We start from the raw sequence: 15,305 nt of genomic DNA, 5'->3' as shown, positions 1-15,305 counted from the left end.
TTAATTTTCCCCTCTAGCTGCTTCACATTTCCTTGTAAATTGGTTAGGGGAATTTGATGTTTGATCAAGATAACAACCTCTACCTGATAAGTTTCAATAATATCTTTAACTGTTCGTTGAATAATGCATGAATATTACTGGGATAAGTTACATGTTTATCACTTGTGTGGGTTAAAAGAATCTGTACATTCACTGGTTCAGTAAGATTTTATGGCCACGATCTGATGGGTCCTCAGTGTTAAGCGTCACCCGAGATAAGTTGGGGTTTGAACTGAGTCAAGAAATGAGTGATCATTGCCAGAACTGACTTGATATTTTATTTTATGCTTGATTCTGCAGGAGGAAAGAGCCAGGCCAATGATTGTCACAGTCTCAGGTATAGAAAGAGAAAACATACACAATTAGTGGTAAATTTTTTTTAACTAAAAAAAAAAAAATGATTGTACTTTTTTGTAACCCTTTCACTCCCAAGATCTGATTTATTTAGTAATTCTCCTCACTGTCTGACATAGAATTCTTGTAATGTTAAAAGGCTGATAGTTTCGAAAGAAACTGTTTGGGGCTGCGTCGTTTGAGTAAAGAAGTAATTTGGATATATCAACAAAGTTGAAGTGGTAAATTCGCCACCGTAACGATTACAAAAGCTGACGTTTCAAATGTTAGCCCTTTGTCGGAGCAAATAGAGGAATTGTGGGTTATGTGTGCTTTTAAAGGCAGAGAATGGAGCTACATTCTCAACGTAGCTACATTACATAGCTCCATTCTCTGCCTTTAAAAGCACACACAACGCACAATTTCTCTATTCACTCCGATGAATGGCTAATGCTCAAAACATCACCTTTTTAATCGTTACGGTGGCCAATTTACCACTTCAACTTTGTTGATATATCCAAATTATCTTGTAATGTTAGTTTGGAGAATTTGGTGTTGCATCAACAGATAGCATATTTTTCTTAAGTTTATTCTCAACACTTGCCTGCTTGATATTGTATTGATATTTTAAGGAGAAATTCTGTCTTGGTCACTCATGGGAGTGGATGAGTTCATAGCAGAATTAAAGATTAATTAACAATTATTCCAAAAGCGTGCGTTGGATTTGAGATGATAGATAGCCAATGAGGGGCATAGCACCTCATTGGCTATAATCATCTCATATCCAACAAGTGTGAGTAGAATAATTGTTTTCTTAAAAATGTCAAATTCAATTATTTACCGCCTCTCGGTTGGCTCAATTGGTAGAGCGCCGGACTGTTGTGCGGGAGGTCGTGAGTTCAAATCTGGCTGGACCAACACTCAGGGTCTTAAAAAAAACTGAGAAGAAAGTGCTGCCTTAGTAATAATATCTGCAAATGGTTAGACTTTCTAGTCTTCTCGGATAGGGACGATAAATGGAGGTCCCGTCTCACAAGCCCTTGTATGTGATAAAAAAATTTGTGGGACGTTAAAGATTACCCACACACTGTTTGAAAATAGTAGGGCACGTAGTGCCCGGTGTTGTGGTCTATCTTTGTTTATAGTTCACCACTAAATCTTCTCCGGTTCTTATTGGTTTAAGTCGATCATGTGACGCAATTAAGAGTTCATCTGTGGAGAGACACTATCAGCCCATCGTGCCCGCCCGCAGAAAATACCCAGCTGGATAGTGCCCATCCGCAGAAAATACCTGGATTGATAGTACTCATCCGTGAAAAGTTTTGAATAGTTTGACGGCCGCGAAGTGAGGAAAAACGGAAAAACGGTGACTTTTCAATTCTGACAGGTATAACGTATTATTTAGCCAAAGTACCGTTGTGAATTATTGACATTTGTGACAAGCTGTAGGCGCGGAAGAAAATTAAGTGGTGAAAAATAAAAACAATAGAGTATTTATGTCTCGGAACTATCAGTCTGATAGTTGCCCCTTGGAAATTTGATGTTCTTAAAACTAGCATATTTGTTTTAAGAACATCAAGTTTCTGCGGGGCAACTATCAGCCGGTAGTTCCTTGACAGAAACACTCTATTGTTTAAGTAATGTCTATGAAATTGATGGGGGGTACTGCGCCTTTAAATATTGTATAGAAAGGGCGCAATATAAATAAGAAATTCATTCATTCATTCATTATTTAATTTTATTACATTTTTAGCTCCCTTTTAATATTAAGCTGAGGCGTACACTTAGGGTACACTTAGGGTCATTCCACAGTATTTTGCATGTCACGGAGGGGACAATTCAGAGGAGAATATCATGGATACCTCCCCAGCTTAATATAATTAGTTCACTGAGGACTTCTAATGGATAACCCTCTATCTCCTCTCCCTTATCATCTCTTCCCCCCTCCAAGATTGATATGGTTAGTCCACTTGTCCCCCCAGTCCCCTTTTCAAGAAGTTAACTGATGGATAGGAGGGTAATCTCTGCAATACATGTTTCTGCTCAATAGTGTGAATTATTATTATTATTATTATTTACACTTAAACAGTGGATAGTGTTTAAGGTGCGCTCTGATTGGCAACTCAAACTCCAGATATCCTTTGTTATTCACTTAGCAACTCAGGCAGGATTTACACCAGAAAATATTGTAATAGTTGCAAGAATAAATGACAGAGCAACATGTAAAATCATCTTTTTGAACTGTATTATCTTTTAAATTAGTTGTTTTACTTTATACTAAAACAACCACTTACCTCAATGTCGGTGGCTGGTGGTAGATAATTATAATATTTACCTTGCTGCTTCACTGCTTCAAAACACACCAAGTACCTTATAACTATGAAGTCTAAAATAAATATTATGTTGTTCTCTAACTTCTTGCTGATCATTACGAATTCTAGAAAGATGCCAGTCCTACTAAACCAACGCCTCACAAACCTTCATCAGGGATCATAGTAACAGTGTAAGCTCAAATATTTTTAAGAATCAAAAACACTCTCTCAATAATAAAATATTTTAGAAATATGTAGTGTTTAAGGTTGCCCAAGTCAATTTCATGCTGAAAGTCTCATGGGAATGCTGGGGATTGCACAGTAGGCAGAGTCCTGGCCTCCCACCGCTGTTGCCTGGGTTTAATTCCAAGAGCTGGCATCACATGTGGGTTCAGTTTGTTGTTGGTTCTCATCCTTTGTTCAGTGATTTTTCTCCAGGTCCTCCAGTTTTCCTCCCTTCCACAAAAACCAACATTACAAAATTCCAATTCGACCAGGAAACAGTGGACAAGAAAGCCACCACATTGAATAACCACTGCTAAAATGCCATTGTTATAATTATAGTTCCTTTATTTTGTTATTTAATTCCCACCATGCACTACAAGTATTAAAATTAATTGAAAACCAAAACTACTTCATAGTGGGCCTTGCTCACTACGGAGTTTCTGTGGCTTAGTGACAGAGTGAAGCATTAAATACCTTGTATAGAGAAACAATCTTCAAGAAGATTCACTGCTCTTTTTGGCAGATTCTTTACAATAAGTGTTGTTTGATTCTGAGTTCTTTAATATCCTTTCTTTTTTAACTCGACGTAGCCAATGAATATGTCTTGGAAAAACAGTCAGAGCCAGGGGTTCCCATTAGTCTCGATGCAACCCTAGAAAGCATGGGAACAATGGAATTCTGTCTTGTCAGATTTGGCCGTAAGTGGATTATAATTAGCCCACTTTACACGTAAGTTTATAAGTGCTGTCTTTTCGCAGTAACTTCTTTTTGTACATCCATTTTGGCATCACTGTTGGTTCTTGCAGTCTGCATGGCTCACAGCAGACTGGGTGTAATCAGTTTGCAAATTGTTTCTTTTTTAGGCTTCTGAGTCACATTGTTTTTTTCGTTTAATACCAACACTTTTGAACAAACTGGGAGACTGGACCAAAAAGATAAATATGAAATAAAACAGACGGTATTCCTATTTTGACATTATATTGTGAACATAAGACTAAATAATATAGCCAAGTTGGGTCAAATAATTGGGTCTGAAATAAAAAATACAATTATGTTGATTGGAGGTTGACTTGCAATTTGGCTTTTTTGTTGATATAATTGAAGGAAAATGGAATCATGATGAAGAAAGGGAAGAGCCTAATATTCGGTTCCAAGCTTACACTTATTATACATACAGGGTAAGTGTAACACATAACTAGGGACCTTAACTCTTTACACCCTAACATCAATATGTATATTCTCCATACTGTTCTCTCTACATTTCCTAAAGTGCTGACAAAGAGAATTTGTCAAACAATCAGAGTTTATTTAGTTGGTGATCATTTGCTTTATTCTCCTGACCTCACTGTGTGATTCAGGGGTGATAATTATTTAAGGAGAAATTCGATGCTGGTCACTGTTAGGGTCAAAGGTTTAAACAAACCACAACAGTTATGGCAGTGAGGACATAATTATGGCAAAACAAAATAATCTGAGGGGCAGGACAATAGCTCTGCAATTACATCTAAAAACTTTGTTTTTCTTGGTCTAAGTGTGCATGAACAACCTTGAGGACAAATTCTTTAAGTTTTCATTTGGGACTCAATGCTGCTCACATAAATTAGATTATGCTGAAGTTAAGATGTGACACCATTACAGCCATAATGGAAAAATTCTGAAAAGTATAATTTTTTTTTAATGTTTTCCTTTGCATTGCCCTTCTGACTGCCCAATATTTCTATTATTGCAGATGTTGTCTTGGTTTGTTGCTTAACATACACTCTTGTTTAGTGAAAAAAAAAAAAATTATTTACTCCTCAGTCATACAGGGTCAGCATGCTGCAAAAGCTGAGGACTGTGACAGAGATACAGCTCCGTAAGTCATTCACAGATATTTATTTTGTTGCCCTTTCATCACTGACTTTCAGCCAATACATCTTACTATAAAAAATCTGATTGGTCAAGAGAATTCAATCAATGTTCAATAGCATGTGAAATTGACACAATAAATGCAATCTCAGCAGCAAATATTGCAAATCATGTCAAGTTCAAAGTCTGCTTAATTTCCAAGCCCCTCCTCAGTGTATCTCAGTTCTAAACCTTTTCTAAACTCAAACATATTTAAACAAGTATTGAATGTTACACTCCCCCTCCCCTCTCTACAGAGTGGGATGAATGCTCTCCCCACCGGTACCACCTCCTCTCATTTTTTCTTGTTTTATTCCAATTGTTTTGCTTTTGTATTTCATTTAACTTCTTTATTGATCACTTTCTCTGTTGCCCTCCAAGAGTTTCTCTTGAGAAGATAGAAACTGACCCAGTACTTCAACCCAAGTCAGCAAAAAAGTTTTGGGGAACACAAAAATTTGTAAGTACTATCACTGACAGTACATCTGTTCAAATTTGGAGAGAATATTTTGATCATGGCTGCAAAACAAAAAAAATATGCAGGTTTCCACTTGACTGCATTTTGCCAGTTAGACAGGTCCTGAGCTACCCTTTCTGCCTCACCCCACAGGTAGACAGGTCCTTAGCTACCCTTTCTGCCTCACCCCACAGGTAGACAGGTCCTTAGCTACCCTTTCTGCCTCACCCCACAGGTAGACAGGTCCTTAGCTACCCTCTCTGCCTTACCCCACAGTTAGACAGGTCCTTAGCTACCCTTTCTGCCTCACCCCACAGGTAGACAGGTCCTTAGATACCCTTTCTGCCTCACCCCACAGGTAGACAGGTCCTTAGCTACCCTTTCTGCCTTACCCCACAGTTAGACAGGTCCTTAGCAACCCTTTCTGCCTCACCCCACAGTTAGACAGGTCCTTAGCTAACTTTTCTGCCTTACCCCACAGGTAGACAGGTCCTTAGCTACCCTTTCTGCCTCACCCCACAGGTAGACAGGTCCTGAGCTACCCTTTCTGCCTAACCCCACAGGTAGACAGGTCCTTAGCTACCCTTTCTGCCTTACCCCACAGTTAGACAGGTCCTTAGCTGCCCTTTCTGCCTCACCCCACAGGTAGACAGGTCCTTAGATACCCTTTCTTTCTCAACCCACAGGTCGACAGGTCCTTAGCTACCCTTTCTGCCTTACCCCACAGTTAGACAGGACCTTAGAAACCCTTTCTGCCTCACCCCACAGTTAGACAGGTCCTTAGCTACCCTTTCTGCCTTACCCCACAGGTAGACAGGTCCTTAGCTACCCTTTCTGCCTCAACCCACAGGTAGACAGGTCCTTAGCTACCCTTTTTGCCTCACCCCACAGGTAGACAGGTCCTTAGCTACCCTTTCTGCCTCACCCCAGAGGTAGACAGGTCCTTAGCTACCCTTTCTGCCTCACCCCACAGGTAGAATGGTCCTTAGCTACCCTTTCTGCCTCACCCCACAGTTAGACAGGTCCTTAGCTACCCTTTCTGCCTCACCCCACAGGTAGACAGGTCCTTAGATACCCTTTCTTTCTCAACCCACAGGTAGACAGGTCCTTAGCTACCCTTTCTACCTCACCCCACAGTTAGAGAGGTCCTTAGCTACCTTTTCTGCCCTACCCCACAGGTAGACAGGTCCTTAGCTACCCTTTCTGCCTAACCCCACAGGTAGACAGGTCCTGAGCTACCCTTTCTGCCTCACCCCACAGGTAGACAGGTCCTTAGCTACCCTTTCTGCCTTACCCCATAGTTAGACATGTCCTTAGCTACCTTTTCTGCCTTACCCCACAGGTAGACAGGTCCTTAGCTACCCTTTCTGCCTAACCCCACAGGTAGACAGGTCCTTAGCTACCCTTTCTGCCTCACCCCACAGTTAGACAGGTCCTTAGCTACCCTTTCTGCCTCACCCCACAGGTAGACAGGTCCTTAGATACCCTTTTTGTCTCACCCCACAGGTAGACAGGTCCTTAGCTACCCTTTCTGCCTTACCCCACCGTTAGAGAGGTCCTTAGCAACCCTTTCTGCCTCACCCCACAGTTAGACAGGTCCTTAGCTACCCTTTCTGCCTCACCCCACAGGTAGACAGGTCCTTAGCTACCCTTTCTGCCTCACCCCCCAGGTAGACAGGTCCTTAGCTACCCTTTCTGCCTCACCCCACAGGTAGACATGTCCTTAGCTACCCTTTCTGCCTCACCCCACAGGTAGACAGGTCCTGAGCTATTCTTTCTGCCTAACCCCACAGGTAGACAGGTCCTTAGCTACCCTTTCTGCCTTACCCCACAGTTAGACAGGTCCTTAGCTGCCCTTTCTGCCTCACCCCACAGGTAGACAGGTCCTTAGATACCCTTTCTTTCTCAACCCACAGGTCGACAGGTCCTTAGCTACCCTTTCTGCCTTACCCCACAGTTAGACAGGACCTTAGAAACCCTTTCTGCCTCACCCCACAGTTAGACAGGTCCTTAGCTACCCTTTCTGCCTTACCCCACAGGTAGACAGGTCCTTAGCTACCCTTTCTGCCTCACCCCACAGGTAGACAGGTCCTTAGCTACCCTTTTTGCCTCACCCCACAGGTAGACAGGTCCTTAGCTACCCTTTCTGCCTCACCCCACAGGTAGACAGGTCCTTAGCTACCCTTTCTGCCTCACCCCACAGGTAGACAGGTCCTTAGCTACCCTCCCACCCCACAGTTAGACAGGTCCTTAGCTTCCCTTTCTGCCTCACCCCACAGGTAGACAGGTCCTTAGATACCCTTTCTTTCTCAACCCACAGGTAGACAGGTCCTTAGCTACCCTTTCTGCCTCACCCCACAGTTAGAGAGGTCCTTAGCTACCTTTTCTGCCTTACCCCACAGGTAGACAGGTCCTTAGCTACCCTTTCTGCCTAGCCCCACAGGTAGACAGGTCCTGAGCTACCCTTTCTGCCTCACCCCACAGGGAGACAGGTCCTTAGCTACCCTTTCTGCCTAACCCCATAGTTAGACATGTCCTTAGCTACTTTTTCTGCCTTACCCCACATGTAGACAGGTCCTTAGCTACCCTTTCTGCCTAACCCCACAGGTAGACAGGTCCTGAGCTACCCTTTCTGCCTAACCCCACAGGTAGACAGGTCCTTAGCTACCCTTTCTGCCTCACCCCACAGGTAGACAGGTCCTTAGCTACCCTCCCACCCCATAGTTAGACAGGTCCTTAGCTTCCCTTTCTGCCTCACCCCACAGGTAGACAGGTCCTTAGATACCCTTTCTTTCTCAACCCACAGGTAGACAGGTCCTTAGCTACCCTTTCTGCCTCACCCCACAGTTAGAGAGGTCCTTAGCTACCTTTTCTGCCTTACCCCACAGGTAGACAGGTGCTTAGCTACCCTTTTTGCCTAGCCCCACAGGTAGACAGGTCCTGAGCTACCCTTTCTGCCTCACCCCACAGGGAGACAGGTCCTTAGCTACCCTTTCTGCCTTACCCCATAGTTAGACATGTCCTTAGCTACCTTTTCTGCCTTACCCCACAGGTAGACAGGTCCTTAGCTACCCTTTTTGCCTAACCCCACAGGTAGACAGGTCCTGAGCTACCCTTTCTGCCTAACCCCACAGGTAGACAGGTCCTTAGCTACCCTTTCTGCCTCACCCCACAGTTAGACAGGTCCTTAGCTACCCTTTCTGCCTCACCCCACAGGTAGACAGGTCCTTAGATACCCTTTTTGCCTCACCCCACAGGTAGACAGGTCCTTAGCTACCCTTTCTGCCTTACCCCACCGTTGGAGAGTTCCTTAGCAACCCTTTCTGCCTCACCCCACAGTTAGGCAGGTCCTTAGCTACCCTTTCTGCCTCACCCCACAGGTAGACAGGTTTTTAGCTACCCTTTCTGCCTCACCCCACAGGTAGACAGGTCCTTAGCTACCCTTTCTGCCTCACCCCACAGGTAGACATGTCCTTAGCTACCCTTTCTACCTCACCCCACAGGTAGACAGGTCCTTAGGTACCCTTTCTGCCTCACCCCACAGGTAGACAGGTCCTTAGCTACCCTTTCTACCTCACCCCACAGGTAGACAGGTCCTTAACTTCCCTTTCTGCCTCTCCTCACGGGTAGACAGGTCCTTAGCTACCCTTTCTGCCTCACCCCACAGGTAGGCAGGTCCTTAGCTACCCTTTCTGCCTCACCCCACAGGTAGACAGTTCCTTAGCTACCCTTTCTGCCTCACCCCTCAGGTAGACAGGTCCTTAGCTACCTTTCTGCCTCACCCATGAGTTACCAATACAGACAAGTGATGAGAATAGAGTGTGAATGGATACTGGGATTAATTATCAGGGAAGCCTCAGATGAAATGCTGCAGGGAAACCTTGATGTGGACTGGCATCTCAATCTTAGAAGGGGAAGGGGGGAGGAATAAAAGTCAATGCATGCTACCAAGATAAGCTCTGGCTGCATGAGCTGCTGCCTCAAGCACAGAGGGGAACATGGAGTGTTCTGAATACCACAACATTGCAAACAAAATAGAATAAACACCGCATCACTGCAAGAAATATTATCAACACACACCGGCACCATGATATAGTTTAAACCTCAGGATTTATCTGGTCTGGTTTCACTCATCTTTACCAGGTGCTGGTCTTTGGCTGGCTGATAGTGCGTGTTGTAGAGGTCCATAAGTCAAGTGAAATATTAACAAACGTGGCCTGGGTCTAGTTGACTAATGTTAATTAAAGTTTAACTGAAATGTATCGCATATTTTGTTCAAAAGAATAAACTGCAACGCTGGGAATGGTTTATTTCACCAAAAACTGTTGATTTGAAATTACAAACATCATATACCGTAAAATTTTGAGATCACTACAACACCAGAATGCAAGTTGTTCTACACCACAATACTCCATTAAAAAAAACAAGAGTCAACACCCCAACACTGCAAACCCTAATGTCCCCCTCAGTACAATGTTAACTTTTTCTTATCTGATTTGTCCTGTTACCTCTTCCTTTTAATACTAACTTGTAAAATCACTTTCTGTTAAGACTTCTGATAGATATGGAAAATGTGGTTGCTTGTGACCTAAATGAAGTGAAGAACAATGGAAAATCTGTGTTCAGAATAGTTTACTTCAGTCAAAATGCACACGAGTTTAAACACTACGACTTTGAAACTAATGCTGATGATGCAGGTGAGAAATTTTCTCTCCTTTTCTTTGCATACAGTAATTTATCACAACAAACAGCATTTTTCACAGCAAAGAGCATTTGAGACAGTCAATTTTTGGTAGTAAGTCGATTATTATTTGCTAGCCTACCAGTTTTTTTTTGTGGACATCAGTATGCATATTCTCCATATTAACAATCAAGAGCCTATGTATTGTTGGTGATCATTTCCTTTATTCTCAATACCTTACTGTTTGATTCAGGGTTGATGTTGTAGGGAGAAATTATATTTTAGTCAGCCTAAGGCATCGAAGGGTTCAATGATTGGGGAACAATTTTCCCTGGTTACAAAAAATGTTTTTCAACATTAATTTTGTTGTTGTTGTTGTTTATATTTGTTTGTTTGTTTGTTTTGCCAGGTGAAATAGTGGAATAGGTCAATCACATTATCAAGTCCAACATGAGTGGGAAAAGATCAGAATACTTGTCTTCAATAGAAAGAAAATCTGACAAAAGAAGATCTTTAAGATCATAGCCATTGTAACAAGAACTACTGAAGCTTACTCACACTATTAAATGATTGATTAATAAAAATTATACTGTATTTCCTCAAATAAGTGCCCACACTCCAATGAGCACCCACCCCCCCTCCCCCAAGCCACAGAGTCCATAAAGCAATCTCCCTTGTCCCTAACTCACTTAAATCGTAGGGATACAAGAAAAACCTGTTTCTATTATTGCCACTTTAGATCATTTTAAACCCTACAGCAGAGTCATTACAGGAAAATGACAAGTGCCCCCCTTGACTAGGCACCCTTCCTACAATAAATCCCCCCTCTTTTACCCAACATTATTCGAGGAAGTACGGTATTTAATTTTAGAAACTCTCCTCAAGTTTAAATAATTAACACAGTAGTCAAGAACAAGTCTCTGCAAGAATCAAACATCTTAGGAAATGAAAATTTTCAACACCCCTTCAAATTTTGCATGCAGTTAGGCACTCGAGGGGATGCAAAGAAATGCCCATTTTTAAGGTTGCAGCACTCTTGTTGCCATGATAACAATGGCTTCTCGTTCAAGGCCTGAGTCATGTCGCCCGAAATTTGAGTCATGTTACCCGAAAAATTAAAAAAAGAAAAACAGTTGAAATGACTATCGGGCGACTTAACCCGTTACCACATAAAATAGTTACCGGGCCAAAGAATGGTCCAAAATTGGTAAAGCTCCACTGAAGTCATATCACGTGTGCAAATCGCATTATCATTCACCAGACTTTTCACCAGATCTCCTTCCGTCGCTTTAAGGTGATGAGACCCTCGTTTTCCAAATCAAGTATCCTTCCGTAGATCTACTCTTCATTTAATGCACCTAGAAGTCTATCTCAATCGGGACGGAGCGGAATATTAAATCCCTTGAAAATCTCAAAACTCGCGACCAGTTAAACGGGAAGTTCGCAATCACTAAATCTCGGACACCAGGTGTGAACGTAGCCTTATTAGGAAGCACATTCGCCCCATGTTTTATTTGTTGTTTAACAGGTTTGTGAGTAAGAAACATTAAAATCAAAGCTCAGACAACATCTCCCAAATAGCTGCATTTATAGTATTTATTACAACCAAATAGAGCTTGAAGTCTTACACCATGCATAGATATGTAAGTCTTTTTGTGGGTACTTCCTGGCACTTTCTTGTAAACTACACCCATTTATTGAGGTTTAACTATAGCATCACTGTTCATGTAGTGGTAAGTTTGAAAATACTGCAAAATAAGTTCAATTTGGGGATAACTTTAGGCCATGAGACAATTTTAAGCGGCGCATTCCGTTGTGTGAGTTAACAGAGATTGGCATCGTAAAAAAATAAGAGCCTCATTCTCGTTTCCATATTCCTTTTTCCTTTGGTCGCGTAGCCAGAGCAACCGAATGGCTGTGGGAACGAGAATATGGAGACATCATTTTCTTTGATATTTACAGACTTGCATTGGGTAATAAAGGATTCGCACTGAGCAAAGGGACTGCTTTTAGTGTATATGAATTTTAGTTTTTGTCTTACCCTCAGAATCAAGCTCTCCGTCTCGATTCGTGTCAAAAGCTACCACATATCGGTTAGCAATTAGCAGAGAGATATCAAGTCCTTCTGGCAACTCATCCGGCGTAATACCACCATCTCCATCTGTGTCAATAGTTTCAAATGTACCATCCTGAAGAGATTTAAAAGCTTACATAGTTTCGAAAAAAAAATGTTGTTGTGCGTGTGTTTGTTCGTGTGCGCGCGTGTGTGTGTGTATGTGTGTGTGTGCGTGTGTGTGTGTGTGTGCGTGTGTGTGGTGGGGGGAGGGGGATGGTTGGTTTTGGTTAAACGGTGCACAGCGTTGAAGATGCGCTGTAGATGGCAACTCAACTTTGAAAATCCTTCGCCATTTAACTTAGACCAACTCACGCAAGATATGCACCCGAAAATATTGCATTCGTTTCAGGAGTTAGTGAGTTAAAATCATCTTTAAGTGTTGTATTATCTTACTGTTTTAATTTATGCGTAAACATTTGCAGCTCAGTAAATATCCACTGCTACCCACCCCTACTTCGGTTAATAGTTTATACTCACTGATCATAAAAGTGAAAACAAGTGGATCTGGTGACGTCAACAGAAAAAGTGCATTCATTGAGCGTGCGCATTACTGTCTTATTTCCTTGCCAAAAATGCAAAGAGCAGACACATCAGCGTTTACAAAAGCTCCACAGCTCCTTCAAATGCATCCACTTCGACAGGTGTTTAAGTTAAAACAAAAAAAAAACAAAAAAAAAAAACGTTTTCGGACAAATTGAGCCAATTCTGGAGCCCATTATTGCCGATTCTTTTATCTTTCTCTTAGGATAGATGGACACGCCCTTAATGTTAAGAAATGTACGACAACGTACCTGATGATTATCAATCTCTCTTTCCTCCGAAGTTACTACTGGCCTCCCAAATGCGCTGGCTGCCCAAGCCAACAGTGCAAAGAAAATAAAAATCTTTGTATTCGCCATGTATCTCAGTCGCCTTCGATTCTGTAAAGCATAGAAAAAAAAAACAGGTTCAAAACACTTAACCAGGTTAATACATACATACACACATAACCTTTATTTCTGTGTCTAGTGGTTCCAACGCCAAGGCACTGATAGGGGACACTCTAACACATACAGTACGTTGCAAATTTGATAAAAATATTGATTAAATAATAAAATATTGATGAAATGATTATCAATTAATACTGATTAAAATATTGAATAAAGTATTAATTAATTCCATAAGGACGTAGTAGTAGCAAGTATGATAAATATTGTAAGAGATAGACAACTTTTTTGAGAGACATGTTTCGGCATGCTTATGCCATCTTCAATCAATGAGTAACAGAACGTGAGTATATAACAGACAGGTAGATAAATATTCATCTACTTGTCTGTTATATAATTCATCACGTTCACATACTCATTGATTGAAGATTTCATAAGCATGCCGAAACATGTCTCTTAAAAAAGTTGTCTATTTCTTACAATATTAGTTAATTAATAATAATCAATTCTAGTATGATCCCTAAGAATAGATGCACTCATAACTACTATTTAGATCTTAACAAATCTCTTCAATTTGCTACAATACTATTTACAATCAAAACTATTAACATATTTTAGGACATTCATACTCAAGTTGTGCAGAGCTAACAATTTGTTCCACATCCATTGACTTCAGCTGATAAATCTTTCTTTCGTATCATCGCTCTGAATTCTGATTGATTGTCCTTTCCTTTTCGGTTGGCTTCTCCCAGAGTGATGGCCCCAAATAGCTGATCGAGTGCTTGCCATGAGCGACAGTGCGATAACGCACCCGCCTGACGGTCACGGATCATATTTTCTTTCTTGTTCACAGTTTAATTGGAATAGATCTGTTAAGTGCGTCGGTGTAAGTCCACTTTTAACTTTATCCATCAGAACATGTATACCTTGTAGCTTTCTATTATATATTATAATAAAGTTCGGATATAACGCGTGGTGTCATTAGTTGAAAGTGCGTGCTCTATCAGAGTATAGAACATGGAGTTGAAGCTGTCACGCCATCTGCCAATTTGTAACATGGCGGACCAAATCCCAAATTTTTCTCTAGGGAAGCGGCTAGAGCACTCAAGAACCAGCGTCTCTTTTAAGAATCTACACAAACCATAGCGTCAGAGCCACTGCAATTACGCTGTGGTCCAAAGCGCAAGTTCCATCGCGGCACATAACGGCGGTCGTCTGGTCATCGCAGTGAGGCTAGCCTGAGGAATTACAACACTCGGCCATCCAGTGAACAGCTAAGGGCTTGTTCAGATATCCTCTCTAGTGCATTGAATAGAAGACCATCGCAGCCAAGTTCCTCTGATGGCCCTATACCTGGCAACTCTCACGCCTTAGGCGTGAGTCTCACGCCTTAGGCGTGAGTCTCACGCCTGCGGGTTGAAAACTTCGATCTCACGCCTACTCACGCCTGCAAGCCAATTTCTCACGCCTGATTGGAAAATGAGCCGTTGCCGTCTTGCTTGACACAGTTTCCAAAAATATATATGTTAACTCAGACCCACGCAAGGAACAAAAACCACATGTAAAATGAATAAATGACAATACTTTCCTCACGATACCTCACTCTCACTCTGCCTTTGGTAGACTTTGGACGTCTTCGGAAGACTTCGGACTTCTTTGGGAATCTTCGGAAATGATCGTGTCGTCTTCAAAAATCCCAGCACTCCCAGGATAAAAATCTCACGCTTATATCTCAGAAAAAATTGATAGGTATATGATGCAGCCACCAGTTCAGAAAATCCTCCCGCTGCTGTAAATTTGACCGTTGTTTATTCACAGAACAACGCAGCGCAGAAGTATGTCAAGTTCCAATCACAACCTTTATTTTCAAATTGTCACGTTGATAACGTCCAGGCTTTCATGGGTCAAAATTCGGCCGGATTTCATTAATCATGTTACTAAAGATACTGGTTTTCGTACGCAAAAAATGCACTTTTATGCATTCGAATTATTAAGTAAGATCTGCGATTCTGCTGGATAGCTTTTGATGGTTTGACATTTTGACAGCTTTGGTCTTGTTCATCCAATCGAATTAGGTTGTCCATTCTAACAAGGATTCTTATTGGCTTATTGTAAGCGTGCTCTGCCAGAGTATAGAGCACGCTGACGATACTGTTGTTCGCTTTGAAAATAAAGTTTGTTTGGAAATTGCAAGTAATGTGTGGGGAATTTAACCGATTATTTATTATAAAACAAGTAGAGAAGCCTTGACTGTGCTCTGTTTTGTAGTAAAGCACTTAAGAAGCGGCTAGAGCACTCAAGAAGTGGAGAGAAACACTCAACTACGTCT

The 15,305-nt window shown here is 41.7% G+C and overlaps 2 protein-coding genes and 1 long non-coding RNA gene across 6 annotated transcripts in view; 2 read left to right on the top strand and 1 right to left on the bottom strand.

Annotated features, from left to right (window-relative positions):
* Window positions 1-247: 247 nt before the first annotated feature.
* The window catches only part of LOC148715612 (target of rapamycin complex 2 subunit MAPKAP1-like), a 42,386-nt gene continuing 27,328 nt past the window's right edge, over window positions 248-15,305 (top strand). The window contains exons 1-5 of one of the 4 annotated variants that reach the window (XM_088746735.1): window positions 248-376; window positions 2,814-2,875; window positions 3,500-3,607; window positions 4,014-4,087; window positions 4,710-5,104. In XM_088746735.1, the coding sequence (XP_088602861.1) occupies window positions 3,571-3,607; window positions 4,014-4,087; window positions 4,710-4,835 (237 nt within the window). In that variant the 5' untranslated portion in view covers window positions 248-376; window positions 2,814-2,875; window positions 3,500-3,570 and the 3' untranslated portion in view covers window positions 4,836-5,104. Of the gene's footprint in view, window positions 377-2,303; window positions 2,876-3,499; window positions 3,608-4,013; window positions 4,088-4,709; window positions 5,105-5,177; window positions 5,631-15,305 lie in introns of those variants that run through there. The other 3 variants (XM_088746737.1, XM_088746736.1, XM_088746734.1) reach the window with 3 other exon arrangements.
* On the top strand, window positions 9,811-10,521 carry LOC148715616 (uncharacterized). Its single transcript, XR_015995935.1, has 2 exons — window positions 9,811-9,950; window positions 10,344-10,521. It is a non-coding gene; the product is annotated as an uncharacterized LOC148715616 (long non-coding RNA).
* On the bottom strand, window positions 11,406-12,966 carry LOC148715615 (uncharacterized). Its single transcript, XM_088746743.1, has 3 exons — window positions 12,842-12,966; window positions 11,976-12,123; window positions 11,406-11,682 (listed from the first exon to the last, which is right to left on the bottom strand). The coding sequence occupies exons 1-3, from the start codon at window positions 12,947-12,949 to the stop codon at window positions 11,651-11,653; spliced, it is 288 nt and encodes a 95-aa protein (XP_088602869.1). The 5' UTR covers window positions 12,950-12,966; the 3' UTR covers window positions 11,406-11,650.

This window comes from Stylophora pistillata, unplaced genomic scaffold (assembly GCF_964205215.1).
Source record: "Stylophora pistillata unplaced genomic scaffold, jaStyPist1.2 SCAFFOLD_206, whole genome shotgun sequence".
NCBI lineage: Eukaryota > Metazoa > Cnidaria > Anthozoa > Scleractinia > Pocilloporidae > Stylophora > Stylophora pistillata.
The sequence above is the reverse complement of the archived record's forward strand: the minus strand, read 5'-3'. Positions and strand labels throughout refer to the sequence as shown.

Excerpts from the sequence above, each read along its gene's own strand:
- LOC148715615 (XM_088746743.1), bottom strand. The coding sequence starts at position 12,949 with ATGGCGAATACAAAGATTTTTATTTTCTTTGCACTGTTGGCTTGGGCA. Across the intron at positions 12,124-12,841 it reads GAGAGATTGATAATCATCAG|GATGGTACATTTGAAACTAT; the intron begins GTACGTTGTCGT and ends AAATCTCTTCAG. Across the intron at positions 11,683-11,975 it reads CGGAGAGCTTGATTCTGAGG|TATTTTCAAACTTACCACTA; the intron begins GTAAGACAAAAA and ends CTTATTTTGCAG.